This window comes from Astatotilapia calliptera, chromosome 15, assembly GCF_900246225.1.
Source record: "Astatotilapia calliptera chromosome 15, fAstCal1.2, whole genome shotgun sequence".
NCBI classification, from domain to species: domain Eukaryota; kingdom Metazoa; phylum Chordata; class Actinopteri; order Cichliformes; family Cichlidae; genus Astatotilapia; species Astatotilapia calliptera.
In genome coordinates, this window is record NC_039316.1 from 8,855,920 (window position 1) to 8,877,990 (window position 22,071).

Here is a 22,071-nt window from a genome sequence, read left to right on the forward strand (position 1 = left end):
TGTTAATAGAAGTGACTCTCAATCTTATGAGTTGCCAGTGAAACTGAAAGGATTCAGAAAGTTAATGTGGAATAAATGACCCAGAGGATCAGATCTTTTATTATTATGAAGGCACATCCAGAGATACCAGTGGACCATAGTGGAGGAATCTATGGATAGACCTGATATGCTGAACATCAACCCAGCAGGTCCATTGTGCAAGGAGGAACAGGAGGAGCACTGCTGGAGGTCTGCACAATGACGTCCAGCAGGCTACTCACCTGTGTGTTACTGACCAAACTATCAGAAACAGACTCAACAAGGACCAGCATGAGCTTCTGCCATCCTTTAGTGGGGCCAGTGCTCACAGACCAGCACCGTGCAGCTCTTGAGACTCTGCTGAAAAACAGGAGAAGGCAAGTTCTGTGGCAACCACCTGCAAAACCACTGCTTTTCCTTGAGGGTTGACCTGCACTTGTTAATGCCTGTACTTACACAGCAGGTGAAATAGATTCATAATGGTTCATGCTTCCAGAGTGAACAGATGAGTATTCCCAAAGCTTTATTTCTCTTATACTGGGCTCAAATTGGGTTTTACTGAATCTACAATAACAAATTCCCACAGCCTGACCACATTTCTAAAGCTGTGAGCAAAACAACTAAGCTACAAAATGTTGTGTGCACTTGTGTAATTTGGTTGGTATATGAGCACACCCGTTGCCTTCTAACAGCTTAATCCAGCCTTTACTCCAACTACTGTCTCCACCCAATATCACCAGGCAGTTGAACATATATTGTGGGAACAGCATCTCCCATTTATTTACTTATTAATATTTACATCAAAGAGATTGAAAGCTAAATTTACACCAGAAAAATAACTCATTTGCAGCATTAAAAAAAACAAAACAAAAACCAGACACACAACTAGAAGATATGGAGGCACAATTTTAAAGAGCAGGTGGGGTACAAACAACCTCAAAACTAAAGGGGACACCTTCCAAACTTCACTCCCACAGTCTAGATGACAGAGAAGCGTGGAAAGGAGAGAGCTGCTCCATCTCTGAATGCACGTTGAAATGACTGTGAGAACGACTTAAAGGGTGATTTACATGCTACACAGTTTTGCAAGGGAAAGCACCGCGACACGGTTAGTGTAAAGATGAGGCAAACAGACCCGTGTGTTTTCTTTAGAAGACCAGTCATGGTGAGAAGAAAGAATAATTACAGATGTGGATTCACAGTTTGACCTTGTGACCCTATCTATCACTGCTAATGCAGTGTGCACAAAAACAAGAGTGGCATTGAGGAGGAACTGGAGAAACTGAATCTATAGGGCACAGCAAACACCTCCATGTTGTCCTATAAGGCAATGCTACTCATTACAATTCAAAATCAAAGGTCGAGTCAAAGGAAGTGGAAAAGACTGAAAAATAGACCGGTCTGTCAAACGTCAGTTTTACGAGGACATGCCACTGCTAAAAACAGCAGCAAACAACTCCAACCTGATAACAAGATAACATGGAGGTACCTTCCAAAGGGTCATAAAGCAGTTTATTGATATTTAACAAGACAGTAAGCAACGGATTCATAAAAACAATCAGCTGTAAAGTCATTTTAATAACCGTCCTTTGATTGTTAAATGAAATGACGATTAGTGAACTGGATTGTACTCTTTGCCAAGGCTTCACAATCCAGCGCACTTTGTGTACAGTCTGCAGCTGACAAAGCCCTGTGACTGGGAGTCTTTCAGGGCTGGTAATGCTGGTGTATGAAGTCCAGCACGTCATCTTTGGACAGTTTCTCAGGGTCCACTCTGGTTTGAGAATCATGAACTATAACCCCATCCACCCAGGCCCAGAAGAGCCGCTCGGAGTGGCACACGCTGCAAGGAAAAGAATTTGTCAATATTTTCCATGAAATAGTGAAACAGCTTAAATGCTGTTTAACACGTTTCCTGTGTTCTATTGTGAATAAAACATGAGCTAATGAGTAGGGCTGTGCGATATGACCAAAATCTGATATCCCAATAGAAGACATTTATCGTCCCGACAACGATATATATTACACAAAAAGTTTACATTTTCAGTAAATTCTGTGAATCTTGGGCAACTCGACTTGCGTGAAGTGTTTTCAGCTGGGCGCCGTGTACCTGGAGTCGAGTGTTACATAAGTTGAAACGGCCGCAATTTTCTTCGTGAGTATTTATTACACGGCGTGCTTCGGGGAAAAGCCTGTTCTAAGGTTTATTTTTTAGCACCTGACGGCTCTTTTTGGCTGCTCATCTGTCACGTGATTCAGTTTATTTTGAAAAATCTCAACAGGAATTTCAGCTTTACTGTGAAAGATTTATGTGGAAAGTAAACAAGCGGACGGCGGAGCCACATGATCATTGTTGCTAATGACAACGCATAAAAACAGTCGCTTGTCCATCCGTAGTGTGGTTATTACTAAATGTGGTTACTAAATATAAGAGAAAGAGAGAACTTTAAGAAATTCTACAGTGACCATCAAAACAATAAAAAAAATATTGCCATAAACAGTTTATTTTGCGACACCACAAAACAAACGATAGCGTAAAATGAAACGATAGACGTTTTTTTATCGTTATCTGATATATATCGTTATATCGAACAGCCCTACTTATGAGATCTTAAAATATTTACATTCACTTATTATTTTTATTTTAAAAAGCATATGAACTTTTTCAAATGTGAATCTCTGGAATAAAGAGAGAAATTAAGAGGACGCTACATACTGGAAAGGAGCAGCAGAGTTCGGTGGCATTGCATAGGTCGACTCCTTGGTTGTTTTATTATAAAAGAACTTCATCTTGGAGTTTTTGCTGCACGCCATCGTCCACGGCTCTGAATGGTGGAGGAGAAAAGAAATCCCGCATTTATTTACTTACTAATAAATAAATAAAGACATTTTGCTCGCAGCATTGTTTGTGCTCGCAGTTAAAACAAATCACAACATACAGACCATTGACAGTCTTGATGATGTAGAGGCCCGTGGGAAGGAAGTGTCTGTCATCTCTGCCTGTGTAGGACAGACGTGGGACACCTCCTGAGCTCTTTGTCACTTTCATCTCTAGTCTGGGTGGGGAAGGAAATGACAAGTTTTTCTGACAAGCGCCATAAAAGGAGCCTTGATCTTGAAAAACAGGACAAATCTAAGAAGCTGCAGTAGTAAATATACACGGCAGCTACTCAAAGGGTTCTCTTCCCATACCTGACAAAGATTTTCTCCATTTCTTCCAGCCTGTAAACCTCCTTCACTCTGGGGGGAAAAAAGATGCTTTGTAATCTTTGTAATTTACCAAACTGCAAGTAAGATTTCTGCTCAGCGTTCGATCACAACTACCACAGCAGTACTTGGAAGCAGTATTTTTAAGTATTATAAACCATGTGAGATTGCATAAACTAATATTTAGTTAGTAAGAAAATAAAATTAAAAGAAGGCAGATGGGAGTACCTGATGGGGTTCATGTCTGGTCTGCTGGGTTTAGCCACCGCCTTCACAAACTTGTCAGCCATCTGGATCCTGGAAACATAACAAACATCATTTAGCAGACACAACGAAGATTATCTGAAACTATTACAATATAAAACTGAATATACAGGGAATACATTACTAGTCTTTTTAATGATTTTCTACTTTTTTCTCATACAAAGACCCATTTTTAAGCTAGTGGATAAAAATGTCTCACCGCTGATTGAAGTGCTGATCTCTTACATCAGTGCCGTTCAGTATTAGCACATCCATTACATGAACTGCGCTGATTCTGCGCTGAGCTTTGCCCTGAGGACCAAAGGGAGAGCGTAACACAGCTCAGAAAGCATCCTACTCAGCTGCACATAAACCGCAATGCAAGTCACGCATTCTGATTGAGGCTAGCTGTAAAAGGTCGATACCTTAAAAAATGTTTAAACAGAAAATTTGAGTCCAAGAGGATCAGAATAATAAGTGATAAGAAAACCTGAGTCTGTCACAGAGTTTTAGTCCATTCTCTCACCTCGCCCTTTAGTTCTTGGACAATCTCTACACTTAGAAGTGTATCTCTTGGCAGCTCCAGCTTGAAATTCTCCATTTTCTTCCAGCGCACAGGCATTTTCCCATCCCAGGTGTAAATCTGAGACTTCTGCAAAAGTCATCGAAAACCAGGTTTGATCAAAGTCGCGCAGACGGTAAAGTCTCTGGGGTAGTTACAGTGTTCAATCAAAACAAAGAGCAAACACAACAGAATTTATGACACTGCCTTGGTGGAGGTTTGAGGTCTTGGAGTGCTTCTTGTTATGCTTTGTTTTCCGTGTCACACAAACCACATTTTTTCATCCAACTCACCCCCAGTGCTAGAAGAAAGATCTGCTCTCCACCTCCCACAATGCACCTGTAGTCCAGGACATGGCGCAACTTTTCGAGTGTGGTGGAGTTGAGAGGAGTCGGCTTACACTGGAACGACTCCACGTCTGAGCTCTGATATGAAGCAGAAAAAGAGCAGAAAGTGAGACACATTCAGAAGTTTAATGAGCCTATTTATAACACTGTTTCACATGAAAAAATCATTTGTCTTTTAATTATTCATTCGTTTCTACGGTCTGTATGGCAGAGCTCATTTATCAGCGCTGTACAGTACCCAGTAGGATTTGATTTAAACCCAAATTTATTAACTGACCTTAATCAGCTCATAGAATTTTGACTTTGGGTCTGACGAAGTAGGAGCGACTCTGGCCTTGTCTGGGACCTAAAAATTGACATAAATAAACATAAAGTGCACATAAAAACTTGTCTTTTTTAAGTCATTCTTTCAAAATTCTCTTTCAGTTTGGTATGTATATCGGCTTCTGTACTCACTCCCCAGAGCTTCAAACACTCCTTCCTGATGTCAGCTTGCCTTGTCTCTGAGAGATTCCTAGAGACAGTGTAACCCAGTCAGTTTCCAGACAAAAACACCATGTCAAACACGTGGTTATAGTGCAGCAAAGATAAATGTTCAACAGTGTTTACTCACGAGTCTACAACAAAAGCGTGGATCTTAGCCAAGGCCTTGATCTGGACTGCACAAAGGCTGAAGAGACAATTAAACACCATCTTTGTCAGTCACTGTGTTTCATGAGCAGTGATTGAAGGCTTTGTGGATTCTGAGTGTTTCTACCTCTCATTGGAGTTGACCATAAACTGGTAGAAGTCAGTGTCATCCTTGATGATATTCAGCGGAACCACCTCTGTAACGTCTCTGTCCGTGTTCCTCAGCTGGTTCAGCTTCAGGTTGACTCTGAACATGTATTCCCTGACTGCGTCTGAGCCGGGTTTCAGGCCACGGCACACAATGTACCTGTGGATGACAATGTGAGAAGAGATCTGTAACCTCACTTACATAAACCCCCTCATAAATCCTACATCGGATCTATAGATCATTCTACTTTCCCTGCAGTGAGCTGAGAGATTTAATCTGCAGCAGTTTAGACTTGCAGCACAATTTACCCTGGCGAGCTATCCCTATGAGCCCATCTTGGTGAATGGGATGCCACAAAAGCTTCTGAAGTGTAGCGTGTAGGTGGCAGAAAATGTAGCTATTTTACAAACACACTCTCATCGTATTCTCACATGTACAAAGACACATTATAACGTGGGCTCACCTCTCAGAGTTTGCAGGCCTGCTGGTGACAGGTTTGAAGAGTGAGATCCTCTCGAAGCAGAGGTAGAGCAGGTACACCAAACCCACGCTGAAGGGAGTGAAGAGGTCAAAAGTCTTACAGACAAAATGCCCACCTAGGGGAGAGAAAGTGAGACTTAAGCTGTGTCCAAAGTCATGGGCTGCATCCTCCTGAGGACCTGTCCTTCGCGATCTACATGAGCCGGGTCCTTCGAAGACTGAGAAGGCCAGAAGTGCGAGGCTGTGAAATGGGACAGTCTAGCCTTCAGATTTGCGTCACTGCTGTTTCGGTGGAGTTTAATAAACTCAGCCGTCTGCTCCTTGCTATCTAAAATATAACAGCTGGCGTAAATTCTCGACCATCTCACACTTCTGTTTAATCAGTTTTTTGTCTGACGTTTATTCAGAGGAACCCACCTGAGGGATTAATAAAGTTATTTAATCTAATCTAATCTAATCTAATCTAATAACTTTGATCTCAGATAAACCGATTTACTCAGGAACAAATAAAACACTGAAAAAAGCCCAACAATAACATTTTTAAGTTATCCGAGCGACTTATATATCATGTTTAGCCTGAGTAGCGAAAGACCGCGGGGGCCTGAAAACAATGAAGCCGGGAGTCTGCTGTTCTCGCAAACTCGAGTGACCATTGAACCCCCCGGCTTGCTATCGAGCGGTTTGGGTAACAGACGTCTCCGAAAACGTTCCAGCACTTTTGCAAATATGTGATGTCTTGATAAACCAAGCAGATATTTGAAGTTTACACAGCTACTTTCTCGCCTGAAAATATCTTAAAAGTATATTTTGTGACCCATAAAGATGAATAAGATTAAGATTAAAACTTAGTAGCGGCAGCCATTGTTGGAAACTGGAATTGGCTGGGCTGTGCTATGAATTCTGGGATATGGTGGGCCACGAAGGATACACCCGACCCATCCTTCAAATCTGGGGAAAAGGAGGACGCATTTGTTGGCCGGACGCGAAGACAGCCTTCTTCGCGTCGCTGTGACGTAACTGGTCTACAAATGCGGCCTCGGGAGGATGCAGCCTATGTTTTGGGACACAGCTATAATGTGGGTTATAAACATACTGCACATGTGCACTGTACTGTGACAGGTGGTTAAAGAGAAAGTTTAAGAACACTAGTGAGTGTGTCAATTTACAAGCTTTTAAAGAGACATGCATACCCGTCCTGAGTGTGGAAATTGCAGTGAGGAATTGACAAAGCAGCAGCTGTTTGCTCAGGATCTCCTGGAGGTTCTCTTGGCCTTCCACGGAGAAGCCCTGGGAAAAAACAGAGACCATACTGAAACTGATCCAAACATTAAGCCATAATAACCTTTGTGAAGTTTGTCCACCTTTATTTTATCCTCATATCCTACAAATATTAGTCTTACCCCATCTGCCATGAGGAAATGAAGCCCTCTCCTCTCCGTGCTCTCCATGACAAAGTTTCGGAAGGCAGTCACATTTTCAGGCCGAGTGATGTCACCGTCACCCTCCACGCCTCCCTCACCTGGGATGCAGAGAGGTGACGATTTCACTGAATCATTCATCACTGGAAACACAAAGCCGTGTCTCTTGTCCCCTGGGTGTGACGTGCGGGTTTTGTAAACGTACCGTAATAAGGCTCGAACAGCTCGCTCGGTGCTGCATAAAAATCTTCCAGCTTGAAGTCGCAGGGTCCTTTCAGCGTCATGCCAAAGCCCTTGGCATGCCAGCGTCTTCTCCACAGCACATATTCTGAAAAGCCTCCAGGTCCTGCGCACACATCACCAAAGTAAAGAAGCTCGCCCTCGCGGTCCTTCGTCAGAGGTCTCTGCATAATGAGACAGAAGATTTATGTCACCATCTGTTTATATGGAACTTTGTGCTGTGATACAACTAAAAAAGTTCAGTATTAATCAGCTGACCCACTCACCCCTTGGGAATCCTTTGGGTTGGTGAACATATGGTCGAAACAGTAGTCCAAGTTGGCCATTTTCATAGCTGCTCTAAATACACAACGCACATAATACAGCTCATCATTGTCTTTAAACGACTGTCAGGCCATAGAATGCTGTGCAAAATTTTAAAAAATGTAAGAAGCAACCTAAATTAATACTCATAGCAGCAAACTACTATTAAAAAAGGAAACTACTTATATATTATTGACACTGGCTACTCATCCTGCCTGTGTTTTACTACCGAAAGACTGACCTGTTGAGAAAGATACCGCCTCTAATAGTCTCATAAGGGTTGGAGCGTGTCCGCGCTCTCCTCATCTCCTCGCCCTCCAGGTCATCAAAAATTGACTAAACATCACAGAGGCGCAGTGATTACACAGCTGAGAAATATGTAAACTTGTGTTATCTATGACCCTTCCATCATTTTTTTCCCGGTGTACACTTGCCACAATTTAAATACCTTGTGGGAATAAATTTAACAGAAGCAAATACTTGATGTAACTCACTTTGCATCGTAGAAGAGTGTGCAAAAGATCTTCTGTGCAAAACTCAGTCTCATCCTCAATTTTAAGTTTTCTCTGTCCAGAGTGAAAATCAGGAATTATATAAATAGACTGCAAAAGCAATGCATGCATATCTGTAAGTGAGAATCTGAGTTTCTGGTTTTACCGGTCCCTGGATCATCCAGTCTCTAAGCTCATCAGCGTCTGGGATCTCTGTGGTGCATTCTGGGAACCAATCAACCTTCTCAACAGCACTGGGCTGTGCAGACAAACAGGAAAAGAGACAAAACAGAGATCAGGTGACAGTTAATTGATCATTCACATATATTATTTCAAACCTAAAGATTAAAAAACACAAATGCCAAAAAGGACTACTGCCTACCTCGGGTTCATCGCGCCAGTCAACATTAAGTTCTCCCTGGAAACCCTGCAGCGTGAGACCCAGACCTCTTCTCCCTCGCTGAGTAGAAGCCTCCACGATCTCCTTGCGTCCTTGATTAAACTTACCCAAACCCTCGCCCTCTCTGAAGCCCATTTTGGCCTGAAAGTGTAAGAAATAGCAAAAAATCAAGTAAGTTAATAAAACTCAAAGGTCAAATTCTTTGTTGTTTGGAAATATTCTGAAAAGTTGAAACCCCCCCCCCCCCCCCCCCAAAAAATTTAAAATACATAGAAACTGTCAAACACCTCAGCTTAGAGAGGGTTTTGATACATTACCATGAGCTTCTGTGACACACTGTTGTACATAGCGAACTTGGCGGAGGCCTGCGAGGGGGCGTCATTGTCCTGGGTATCAAAGGATGATGATGATGATGATATGGAGGGCATCGAGAACCCGGGTCTTTGATCCTCCTGGTCACTAAGGGAGTCATTTTGACTAGAGTCTACACACACACACGCGCACACACACGCACACGCACGCACGCACGCACACACACACACACACACACACACACACACACACACACACACACACACACACACACACACACGAATTATCCATCAAATGTAACAATCTTAGACCATCTTACGCATCTATAAAATACATTTAAAAGCTACAGCCTCATGTCCATTCCTGGTATACCACTGCACCTGGAAAGGACTCTCACTAGGTCAAAATTCTTCTTTGCAATGGCTGACCATATCTTCATTAATATACTTGTAAATGAGAACAGGCTCAATGGGGTGGAAGCACACTTATGATTAGCTCCTCTTACAGGAACAAATCATGCACTCATTTTTCCCATGTAGTTGATATTTTTATGAGATTTTGCTGGCTTGTTGAAACAGAATAATATAATTGAGTTGCTAGTGTGTTGAAAATTTAAATTTTCTAGACTTGCAATTTCCCCCTCCTCCTGCTGAAGACAACACCTGCGGGATCCTGGAGAGGCAGTCAGCTATGCAGTTCTGTTTTACACTCTTGTAGAGATTGTCAAAGGGGTTGCACAGCCAGGAAGCACCTTGTTATCTTGGAGGGGGTATCTCTCATGTTCTTCAGTGATTATAGTGCTTGGTTGCCATTCTAGAGGATGAACTTTTTTCCCAACAAGTCACACTTAAGTCCAATTCCCACTCTATGCCAAGGCGTTCATTCTGCATCCTCAAATACTTGCATGCATGCTTCCTGGTTCAACCTGCAGCAGGGCTTCTCCAGAGCCCAGGTCACAGGCATCAGCCTGAGCAATGAATATCTGCTGTAACTCTTCAGTAGGGGTCTGAAAGGGCTCTTCACACTCCACTCCACACAATCCACTGAACCCTACTGGCCTGGTTCTTCTTTGTCAAGTTATAGAGTGTAGAGAATCTAGGAATGAACTTTGTATACCAACCCACAGGTCCAAGTATCACTTGACTTTAGACATGATGGGATCAACTTTTTCCACTTGAGAAAAGGTAACTCCTTTACTGAGGACAGAACCAGCATTTCCTCCAAACTGCCCTCTGCACCTCTCCAGCCTTTCTTCATATGCTGCCCTTGAGATCCACGTTGTTAGCTTGCGTGTGCTACTGGTGTAGCTTCTCCAGAAGTGGACTGAGACTGAATACGATCCGAGCAAGACCACCTGTGGCCAAATTTGAGCATACAGGGTCTAGCTGAACTAACGCTGGTTTTTCTAACATTTCTGGAGCCTCTGATTACGTTCTTCTAGCCCTGGTGATGTTCCCACACAATGTGGTGCTACTCTCTTGTATTAGATTTAACAGAATAAGAACAGGATATGGCAACTCAGGAATTGCTGCTACTTTCGAAAGTCATGGTAAAGTATGTACTTCATGTTCTTGCAGAGTTATACAGTGGGCAAATTCAAACTACGTACATCTATGTACACACAGGTACTGTCTTCTACATCCCACAGTTCTTTAGGAACGTATTTGGGATACAATGTCCCGTTTATCAGTATGTTTACTAAAAGTGACAGAGAGTGTATCTTGGGAAGTAAATATTACAGGATTTTAAACAGAGCACACTTTTTTGTGTGTTTGTTTTTTACCAAGCAGAAGGGTTTAATATAGTCTACTACAGTTTGCTGAACCACCACCTACCCCAAACTTACCCCGTGTTGGTCTGAGAAGGCCAGCATAGCAGTTAACCCTTGGTCCCTTGTGACCAATCAAGTAGGCATCAACCAGGTCAGCAGCCTCCTGAGCAGTCTTTGGGTTGTGTGTTTTGACCCAAGCCTTCACCTTTGGGAACAGCACTTTAAGATACTGCTCAAGGACCATCTTCTCCATAATGTCTTCTTTTGTGCAGGTGTCATAAGCCACCCACTTGCAAAACAAATGCTTCAGACGTGCATATAATTCTTGGGGGGATTCTTTAGCAGGTGTCTTGTAAGATCGGAACCTCTGGCGGTAAGCATTTCTGTTAATCTCATACGTTTTCAGGATAACAGTCTTCAGCAGGTAATAGTCTTTGGTGTATGATGGGTCCATGGCCAGAATAGCAGTTAACGCCTTCCCTGTCAGCAGTGGAATTAGTCGGACAGCCCACTGTTGCCGTGGCCAGTTATAGACCTCTGCCAGTCTTTCAAAGGTGGAAAGGTAATGTTCAATGTTGTCCGACTCTTCTAACCTTTGTAACGTAGGTTCTCCGGCTGGAACTCGTGTTGGCTGACCGGCTCTGACGTCTTCAAGGTGACGTGACAGTACGCCCAGTTTCTCCTCCTGCTTGGCGGCCTTCTTTTCCTGTCTTTTATCTCTCTCCATTTGAATTTGTATGAATGTCTTATTCGCCTTGGCCAAAGAGGCCAGATTAGGCTCAGCAGACATACTGGAGCTAACTTCAAACTGAAAGTCAGCTTCCCCAGAGTCTGCAGTGGCACCTTCCTCCACATAATCATCTGTATGCTGCTGCTGCTGTGGCAGGGGCTTTTTGAGAGGCATCCTTAGTTTAGAATTTCAGAGCACATATAAAATAAAACTGGTTGGGCAGTTGAAGGCAGGAATGATCTTCGCCTGGTTTAATGATTTAGTTAACAATAGAAACTGAGATACTAGTGTGCTGTTGGCCCATGTATAACCAAAAATCTCTAGTAGGTGCTTCAGTTTTAACTATAGTAAGAAAAGATCGGGTTTGTACCTATATATAAGACTATTTTCTTTTGTTGTCTTTGTTTGTTTTAATTATCTACCTTGACGGGATAGTCTTGACTCGTCATCTGAACTGCTGTCATCACGATGCCTCTTTGTCCCATGAAGTGATGCAAAAGACACATCGGCTCGTCTCTTCATTACGGCTGAAAAAGAGCCAAGAAGATAACAGTAAAAAAATAAGAATAACAACATACAGATTATAACACAGAAAACAAAGATATGTGATGGGAATAAAGCAACTGCTACAACTACGATGACTAAAGCACAAGTTCATATCAACTAAAATGCAAAGGCACATGATGCAAACATGTATGAGATGGACTCATATTTTATGAACTCTTTACTAATGATGTAATTTAGTGACTGATGAATGGATTAAAAAACAAACATTTGGTCAAACAAGCTCTTACAGGACAAAATTAATATTTATACAGGACTTTGCAAAAAGTTTTAAGACACATCCATTTCTTCATATTTTGCTTACGAACAGCCAGACTTTCTTTCCTTTATTTTTAATTGTGGAAACTGGACAGAAGGAGGACAAAAAAAGAAAAAGAAATAGCAGACCTAAAAAACTATCTACAGCACATGACATGCCCTGAGAGATGCATCAAGTCCTTCAGTTGACAAATTTCCCACATGTGGGACTAATAAAGGTTATCTTATCTTATCTACTGTTCACTTAAGTCTCATCAGAAATGGTCTCAGTGGAAGGTTGGCTGTCAAGAAGCCATACTTAAAGATGAAAACTTTTGTTTCAAACTGTTGACAGTATGAAGTGCGGTCAGGAGAGAGGTACAACAGTGAGTGTCTACAGCCATCTGTAAGACATGATGGAGGCTTTTCATGTTCTGGGCTGCATTTCAACAAGTGGTGTTGGAGATCTAATCAAAATTAATGTCCTGCCAGAGTCTGATCCACCATCTCAAACACATCTGACTGGCAACAGCTTCATTTATTTTTTAGCATGACAATGATCCCAAACGCAATGCTAATTCAGTAAAAGCGCACACTAAAGCACTATCAGTCATGGATTGGACTCCCAAAGGCCCAGACCTCAACATTGCTCAAGCAGTGTGGGATCATCTTGATAAAAAACAGAACAAAAGGCAGCCAACAACCAAAGAAGAGCCTTGGATGTCCTTCAAAAAAGCCCTGGAGAACTATTCCTGAAGGCTATTTAAAGAAACTACAAGAAAGCTTGCCATGGAGAGTTCAAGGCAATGTTGAGAGTAAAGGTGATCATATTAATTATTCATTTTCTTGAATTTTACAAACTATCGCTGTGCCTTTTAAACTGTATTTCCATTTATGTTCGCAGATGTTTTATCCCATTTTTCTAGCAAAATATAAAGAAATGAGAGACGGCTCAAGACTAGTGGCTTAGTGATTCTCAGTGATTTCACTAAAAAATTAAGAATCTATATCTATATCCAAGTTTATCACTTTGATATAGAATAAGTTGATGATTTCATTATCACTTTAATTAAAAAATATTCATCCTCGACAATTTTTGTATTATGGTTAAGATGTCGCTTTAGGCTGTCAAAACAATTTTTAAAAAAGCTGAGGATAGAAACAAACTTTTGCTGTAACCCTTAAATGTTTTATAAAATATGAATGCTCAATATGAAGACAACAAAAAGAAAGAAACGCGCAAAGTTAGTGTTGTGTATTTCCTGTTATGATAGCTGCTATAAGGCACGGCTAAACATCAATTAAGAATATAATAAGCAGGTCAAATTATTTAGTTACATTGAAAATGAGCATAAACAGAACAGAGTTAACGTTACAGGAAACCCGAGGAGTACCTGTTAGCCTGCGTTACCAGGACTGGACATAAAACGTTAAATCTTCAAAGGTGAGAGAGAAAAAAAACTTCAAATATGACCCGTTATCTACTGCTTTCGCTGCAGGTGTCTTGCAGACTGACCCATGTCGATTTAAAAAGTATATTTGGTCAGCTAACGTGAACAGACTTGGCAGGTCTACTGGGTGTTTTCGGTGAGTTCAGCTGAAACGAAACTGCGCAGCCACAGCAGCTTTGGTCGGTAGCTAGCTCCGTTAGCCGGCTCGTTTTTACCAGCTCGGAGGGAAAACTTCACTCCTCTGTTGTAACACAGCATCGACAGAACGTAACATCCGTATATGCTTCGGGCTTTCCCAGTTACAGTTTATTTATATGGAGAATTTGTAGTGACTATACGGTTTCGAAGTTTACATTAGCCCGCGTTGTTTTTGGAGCCTTCGTGGGTCCTTCTTTACCTGAGGACGCGCAATAATGATGCGTAAAGACGTCGTCTTCTTCTTCTTCTTCTTCTTCTTCTTCTTCTGAGGCAGACAGACTAGACTGGAGTGTTGCTGCCCTCTCCTGTTTGTTTTTTGTTTGAAATTTTATTTCTCTTAACAATTAAACATATTTTAAAGACTTTCTGACAAATAATCTGAGTATGTTAGCAAAAAAAAAAAAAAAGAAAAAAAATGCTACTATTATTTTTTTTTTTTAGATCTTAGTGCTATATGATGGACAAAAAATGCCCTGAATTATTTTCTTAATGAACTTACATATGCTCTTTTGTAACTGAAAAAGGCCTGTTTTTTGCATATTGTATTTGTGTTTGTTAAATTAAAAAATAAAAAAAAAGCACACACACATTTTGACGCTTCCTCGTCTGATCTCATTTATTGGCCATATATCACTGTTTCTCAGGAGTCACTCTCACGCTTGCTAGGGACTTGTTTACCCAGTTCAACCCACTCCTAAGCCCATAATGTCCAATAATCTTTATGTACTTCTCGGGTTCTCAGGTACCCACCTAAAACTAGCCTCACAATTTTCCTGAATAACAGATTATTGATAGACTTTATATGGATTTCTCTTACAGTGGTTCAGTCTGCTGCAGAATCACATGACTCGCTTGTGTCTGCTTATACTAAGGTCAACATCCTGGCTTTAGGCAGCTTGAAGTCGCATTCAAGGAATCTGTATTTATCCGTGCCTAATAATAGCGAAGGCAAATTTACAGAAAACTTAAAATGCACTGTTTTTGAGTGATTAAGTGATTAGAGGTTCCTTTAATCACACTTGCATGTCTATAAGATTGAGCTAATCTGTTCCTGGCATGTGACTCAAGACATCCTGAGCTGTTCTCCCTTCAAGACAAATATTAGTATCTTGTATACTTTCCTGTGAGAAAGAAAGGCACTCAGGAACAAGTGAACATAACCTTTGTGGCTCCAGACAGTCTGCACACGGAGTGAAAATAATTTTTCTTCCACAGGCTAAATTTATATTCCCTTTGGTGTACTTTTAAAATCCGAGCACCGAGCAAAGCACTGTGGATAGTGGAGAGTTATTAAGTTTCCACATTCTTCATTCTGTGATGCAGCTTGTCAGTCACATGCTACCACCGAGTCTGTGAAATCCTTCTTGGAAGCAAGTGTCAAATCCTCACTTTCGTGACATCAAACACATAACCAGAGTCCTGCTTCCTTACAGTTTTTATTTTCCAATTTTTGAACTGCAGGACAATAACACTGTCACCATTATTACATAGCAGGCCTGACTCCTACTGAGCAGTGAAGATGGCTTTTTCCATAGTAAGGCATGTTTATTGCTAGAACACAAATCTATTGATTCTGCCTCACCCCATCAGCTGGAAAGTAGCAGCCAGGCATTGCTAATTAAATGCACTTAATTAATTGATCATCAGCAAGTGTCAACACCTCTATAAAAGCAGATGTTTGCTGGTCTGGACCATTCAGGCACGTGTCCCACCAAATTCACCCCAAGGTTAGACCATGCAATGCTCAGAGAACCTGCAAAAACCCCAAGAGCTACATCTCAAACTCTACAGGCCTCAGTTTGCATGTTAAATGTTAAAGTTCAGTTAGAAAAAGACTGAACAAGTATGGTTAGTTTGGAAGGGTGAAGAAAAATAAAACAGTAGCACACATTATTATTCTTTACATGCCTATTTATAGTTACTTACCTAAACAGAAACTTTAGTTTTAGTTGTGAAAGTGTCCAGTGTCCCAGCTCAAATTTTGGGGAATAAAAACATGAATTCAGTTTGTTTTTTGACAAAATTTAAACATAGTTTAAGGAGGCTTTTAGAGAGACTTAAAAATGATTTGCTGTCTTATTTTTATGGCTGGTCGTATATAAATTTGTTAAGTACTGTATTCTACCAAAGGGTGGAAACAGACATGTTTTTAAAAAATATAATATATTGTTATTTAGAAATATTTTGAATAATATGTTCTCATTCAGAAACTGATGTTTCTGTGTGCAAAATGTTTCCGCATCCTTGACAGAGCAGATTTCCATTGATAAACAAAATGCTTTCAATGGGTAGCAGATCTAGACTGCAGACATCCCATGCTGCTTTGTCGTCGGTTGATTGAACGTTTCGGTGGCCACTGGACTTGGAACACCGCTCACAAGTATGATAATAATTCACTGCACCTCCAATAGCTCTGCTAATCCATCAGTGACACAAATGCACAACCGCATGAAGACACAAGCACCGTCCAAAACCATGTGACCAGCTTACGCAATCAGGTCAAGGGTTTATATACTACCTACAGAGGCTGGACTCCTTCAGGGGAGATCATCACTGTGCAGGTGTGTGTCTGAGTGAGTGGGTGAGGTGTGTTTGCGTGTGTGTTTTTGGACACGGGGGAGAGTTGCTGTTGCCTCCACACTCAGGCCTGGGGAAGAGAACCGAGGGCAAAGAGTCACATAACACTAAGAAGCAGAGGGATAACCAGTGAAACAGTTGCCTGGCTGAACGTCCTGAGGGAAACTCGCAGAGGGGTTTTGTGGTCTCACCTGTGAAGCATCAGCGAGAACAACAACAACAACAATGTTTTTCCGCATCCCTCGGCTGACCCCTGGATATATTAGATACCTCCAGGTACGTAAGATGCTTTGAGGTAATTTTCTTCTTTGGGTAGACATTAGGGGACATCTGCAGTGGCACAAACAGTGGAGGCAGCGTCTCCAACAACAAACAACTGTTGAGCTCTGGAGCCGAGGCCCTACAAATTTAACTGTGCTTCAGTAAAAGAAAAACAAAAGGCTGTAGATTTTAAACGAAACCATGACAAATTTCACCTCAGTAATATTTCTTTTTGCAGCCATTTGAGCAAAGAATTTTCCATAACATAGGTAAAAATTAGGTTTCTGTTATTGCATTACACTGGCCACCACCACAAATCCTTTTTGAAAATGATTCCACTAAGTCATCGCTGTGCTCAAAATGCCAGGTTTAGTGTGTGTCATGGTCGGATTGAGGATAGAGGATTAGAGCAGCCTGTCTTAAATGGATTTGAGTCAGAGATTCCTTCGCTTCCTGGGGTCAGGTTAATGCCCTCTAATTAGATCTCTAGAAGCATGGCATGCGACCCTGGAGGGTATATGGGACTGTATTGGTTTTAGAAACCTCCAGTATGGTTTGTGTCTGTTTTAAAAATGATTATTACTGTGGCTCAGTTCATCCCAGCTTATGTTCAGGAGCTTAACTCGTACTCCGGTAAAACAGGATTGTGATTTGTGTAAACAGAACTTCATTTTTATGAGCAATATAACAAAAGGCTGTACTCCTTTGCTAACTATTTATAACTTTATCTCCTAAATATGGAGAATATTCATGTTTTTAGCTCTGTGTAAGTCAATTTTTCAGACATCTAAAAATAGATTTAAATAAAAAACTGTTCATAATATAACGCTCAATCTCTCCATTTATAAAATAAAATAAATACATTTGGAGACTCCTAGTTTTCACTGGATAGTGCCTGGCACACCAGTGTTGAGCTCAGAAAGTAACTGAATCTGTGTCTGACTTTAGGGCATGTGTTGGATTGGCACTAAATTTTGAGACCCCTCCAAAACCCCCCACAGAGGACTGAAACACCGGCATCAGCTGTATGGGGTGCTTCAAGGTTCAAGGTTCAAGGTTCTTTATTTGTCACATGCATAGTTATACAAGTATAACACACAGTGAAATGTAGCCTGACACGCTCCTCGACATGTGCAAAAAAATTGGGGGGGGGGGGTGTAGAGGAAAAACATTATATTTAAATATATATATATATGTAGTATATACAAATACTTGAACAAATACTTAATATTCACAAAAGTGGAGATTCTAGCACGGCTGTTCCCTTATGGTAAGACGATTGCTGGGCTGAAGCAGGTGTGCGACCAGGGCCACCTGTTCACTGATTCAACCGCAGCCAGAGCCAGGAGGATCACCAGGAGGATCATCCCTGGCGATGATGGCGGTGCCCGGTGGTGGAGGTTGTCGCAGCTGCTGAGTGGTGGTGGTGACCCCTGCTCTCTCTTTCAGACCCAGGCAGCCCAGACTGTGGTGCAGAGCCGGGAGGGCCCTGCTACGCCGCGCATGGCTTTCCTGCTGGGTCTCGTGGGTATCGGCATGTCCGGCTACAGCTCACGCCAGCTCACGCTGCACTACAAGCCCTCAAATCACCTCTTTAGATGAAATGGATGGAGAACACACAGACTTTTCTTTTTTCTTTTGGGAAATACGCTTATTAAATGTGGACTCCAGCAAGTTTGTTTTTGTAGTTAAGAAACGGTCTAACACCTCTAAACCTCACAGTGATTTATACGCTTTCCAGTTTTGTGAGGTTTAGGGATGTTGATGAATTTTGTTTCCTGGCTCAAAATTCACAATAAGCAGAAACAAGTGAAAATGATGGGATAAATAATAAATAAGGCTATTTCCCAAAAACTCAAACTGTCGATTGAAGTGATGTTACCACATTGTATGTTTCTGTTCTGTATTTTTTCTTATGTGCATCCCTACTAATTATTCCCTTCATGTGGTTAAAGTTCAATATTTAATTTGTTATAATGTTGTGGTATTTGAGTTGACAAGATTGTTGCCTTAAGGCTCAGATAGTGCAGTTAAAAAGCAGAAAAACATATTTTAAAAAATCCCTCTTACTTCAAGTACCGTGCATTTTTTTTTTCAACCTATATGCAGTAACACAGAGGCAGCTTTTGATGTTTCTGCTGAACGTTGTTGATGCTGCACTCGAGCCACAGTCCCAGCCCATGTTTGGTGCCTTACTGTGGGAGTATTCAGTCAGAGCTGGCCTTTGAAACAGATTCACAGGCTAAAGCACTTAGCAAAATGCATCAGCGGTCTTCAAAGACACTAAATACAGCTTAGCCAAGCCTAAAGAAATCTCTTCCAAAATCCTCAATCTTTTAATCATTCCTTTCTTTATCTGTGAGATTTTGGCAAACTCTGTGATGTAACACAGAGATCCCAGCTCCCTCTTCTTTCTGGAGGAGGAAAGCCAGCGTTGTGATGTCTTGGCCTGTTTGTGCTTCTTGGATTTCTTGTGTAACAGAGAGATCAAATTAGAAGCATATTTAAATCAGGGTAACTGAAGTCTGCTTTCACTCTCAATTCTTGTCGAGAGTTGACAGCGTGGGTTTCTGATATCTTTTTCCGCTCTATCAAAATGCCAGAGAAGTGAAGAAAATCTGCCTGCTCACAGTCGGCTGCTCAGAAGAGCACAAAGAAAAATGCTTTAACAGAAACATAAGAAATGTGAAGCCTTTGAGATGCGAGCAATGCTGTTTTGCACTTTTTTGTTGTGTGTACATATTTTGTATATAATCGTGTACATATTGCATGCTGAATGAGATTAGTAGCCAATGACGTGGTGTGCTACCAGCCTGTGATGTGAGCTGGACTGGGGGACGTCTGGCTGGATTGACACACAGCACTGCTGTGTTGGTGTCAGGCATAGGAACCAGGACAGCCACCCTGGGTACCACCTGGACAGCCATGTGAATCCACCCGGATCTCTCCCATTTGCACCCCACTGTAAATCAAAGTGAATGTAGATGAATGACCACTACGGTCTCTTAACATAGGTAGACTCCTTTTCTGGGAGTGGGGGCGGGTATCTTCTGTGCACAGTAAATTTCAATGGAAAAAACACTTTGACAGCATATGAATGTATTGCCTACAGGGAATAAAACTGATCAGTTAAACTGTAATTGTGAAGATGACTGTGTCATAATCACCTGGCTAAAGCAGTTTAGCGTGAACAGGTCACAGAGGAGGTGCAGTTATGCTGCAATCCCTCAAAGATCTTCTGTCTTTTTTTAGATAAGCTTATACGTAAAGGTGAGAGGCTTCTGAAATACAGATATAGATATAGCAGTTCAAGAAGTGTGCTTTTTTATGTCTGTTAACTGCATGGCAAAGATTCAAATCTCCGTAGGGTGATTTTAAATAATATGTTGTTGTTATGCTTTATTATTGCTGAAGCTTTACTCGTTTAGCTTTCTTGTTAGTGTTTGTGGACTAATGGCATAAAATGTCTCAAATACTGCTGATTATCTGAGTTTGTAATTAGAACTGTGTATGTTTAAGCCCATCATCATATCCTTTATTTATTTAGCTAGGTCCTTTTGATGTTACAAAAGGCCAGAGGAGATTATTTGCATGCCACCAGAGTGCTTCTGTGTTATTATTATTTTTATTTTTTAATTTATAAGTAGTAAAACTGAGCTGTGGTGTCATGGATCGTTAAGGTTTACCTGAAGCATTCTAAATACACAACTCAGCACCTCTGAAAATGCATTATTTTGTACTGTTCAGTGTATTCGTGTGTGCTAATAAATCAGTAGAACTCAACACAAGGTCTTTTTTGTGTATCCCGCAAATTTCAGAGTCCTGATCTGAAGAAAAACAACTTTCTGCTATGTAAATGAAAAGAAGGTAATGCTTTATGTGCTCACTAGATGTCAGCGTACTTGTTTTTAGCCATTTTCTCAGGACGCAACAAGTGCACAACCTGGACAATATGGGAGGAAAGGAAATGACCCATCGTTTACACAAGCTGAGGGAACATTATCAGCAAAGCAAATATTTGAAGGAATACTGGTATTTCATAAATTTCCACTGCAGTCCCACCTGGTTTGTCAATCACTTCAGTTCACAAAGTAGAGAAAATCCCCAGAGCATGTGCTTAAATCATATCTCGTGATTTAAACAGATATTTGTTTTGCTTTCTGCCTTTTTAAGGTTTTTGGTTGGTTACTTTCTGCAGGGAAATAACATATTGTTCTCTAACAGCTGGAGATTCATGCTGTTTCAAATCAGCCAAATTGACAAACACTTCAGAAAGTCACATTTCCATTGAACTGCTAACAAGTGAAGGCTGACCCACTTATAGATGTACATGTGAGCTGCTTTGGGAACAAGCCCTGCTCTATGTCGGTAGGAGCCAGTCATGGTTGCAGTTGTGCTACTTACAGGGAAAATGAGTGGAAATATACTGGGAACTTGTGATACTTGCAGTGATTAAAATGGGGTTTAACCACTTGTTGGTAACAGTCACACCAGTGTGGTGGCCACAGTGGGCACAGCTAAACATGCCTATTCTTCTGGGTTTTAAGAAAAACCTGTTTCCTCGGGGTGGAACATCAGGAAATCTTACTAATGAGCAAACATTAGAGAGGCAATGTGGAGACAGTTTAGACATGTGCACAGGAGGCATAGTGGATATAATGGACGAAGGATGTTGAAGATGAAGCTGCCAGAAATGAGGAAAAGACCACAGAATAATAATAATAATAATAAACTTTATTTATAAAGCACACTTAAAAACCAAGGGTATGCCAAGGTGCTTAACAAGTAAAAGAAGACCAAAGAGAGGATGCATGAATGCCGTGAAGGACAAGCAGAGGGTTGGTGTCACATACATGATGAGGTGAGACTGCAGCAGATGAACCACTGCGATGACCCCTAAAGGGAGCAGTCAAAAAAAGAAGAAGAGAAGAACATCTGGAATCAGGACAGAGAGACATTTTCTTAGTCTGCCTCATTCAAGTTCACAAAAACACACTCACACACACTCACACATACACACACACACAGAGGTCCTTTGTGTTTCAGAGCCGTCACCTCAGCAGGCTCTTGTTACGTCCCTTAAAGCCAACAACAAAGAGCTGAATGTCTTTTCTACCAGAGCGATGGATGAGAGGGGATCAGGGGCATATCCACAAAACCTGATAAGCCTGATACCGTTGGTGAGACTGTATGTGTTTGTAGGTATTTTCAGAGTTATTTCTCCCTTATAATCACCTAATACAAGCACATGTTAATGAAAAGAGGGAAATTGTAACAAGATGGCCTGACTTAATAATGTGCATTGTACAGCGGCACCTCCAGTGGGTTTTGTAACAAGAAACAATCTGTCAATGTAGACAACAAAAAATTAAAGCGCCTCTGACCAACAGCAGGCCACAAGAAAAGCAAGCATTCCTCTCGTACTGTATGTCCCTTTCTTATAGCTTATATCCTCTTCTTGAATCAGTTCCACACATTATTAA

General features: G+C 41.3%; 1 protein-coding gene across 2 annotated transcripts; it reads right to left on the reverse strand.

The window, feature by feature from the left end:
• Window positions 1–769: 769 nt before the first annotated feature.
• On the reverse strand, window positions 770–14,031 carry cmtr1 (cap methyltransferase 1). Of its 2 annotated transcripts, none has more exons than XM_026142568.1 (24): window positions 13,496–14,031; window positions 11,723–11,827; window positions 8,805–8,971; window positions 8,470–8,628; window positions 8,254–8,346; window positions 8,091–8,162; window positions 7,838–7,932; window positions 7,560–7,632; window positions 7,259–7,457; window positions 7,036–7,154; window positions 6,826–6,922; window positions 5,619–5,751; window positions 5,135–5,314; window positions 4,991–5,047; window positions 4,834–4,891; window positions 4,655–4,723; window positions 4,324–4,455; window positions 3,995–4,120; window positions 3,689–3,780; window positions 3,454–3,522; window positions 3,211–3,258; window positions 2,962–3,074; window positions 2,735–2,843; window positions 770–1,861 (listed from the first exon to the last, which is right to left on the reverse strand). In XM_026142568.1, exons 2-24 carry the CDS (start codon window positions 11,820–11,822, stop codon window positions 1,726–1,728), a joined length of 2,496 nt encoding a protein of 831 aa, XP_025998353.1. In that variant the 5' UTR covers window positions 11,823–11,827; window positions 13,496–14,031; the 3' UTR covers window positions 770–1,725. The 2 variants fall into 2 exon arrangements, with proteins under 2 accessions (XP_025998353.1, XP_025998354.1); XM_026142569.1 differs by having other exon boundaries at window positions 13,950–14,028.
• Window positions 14,032–22,071: the final 8,040 nt, after the last annotated feature.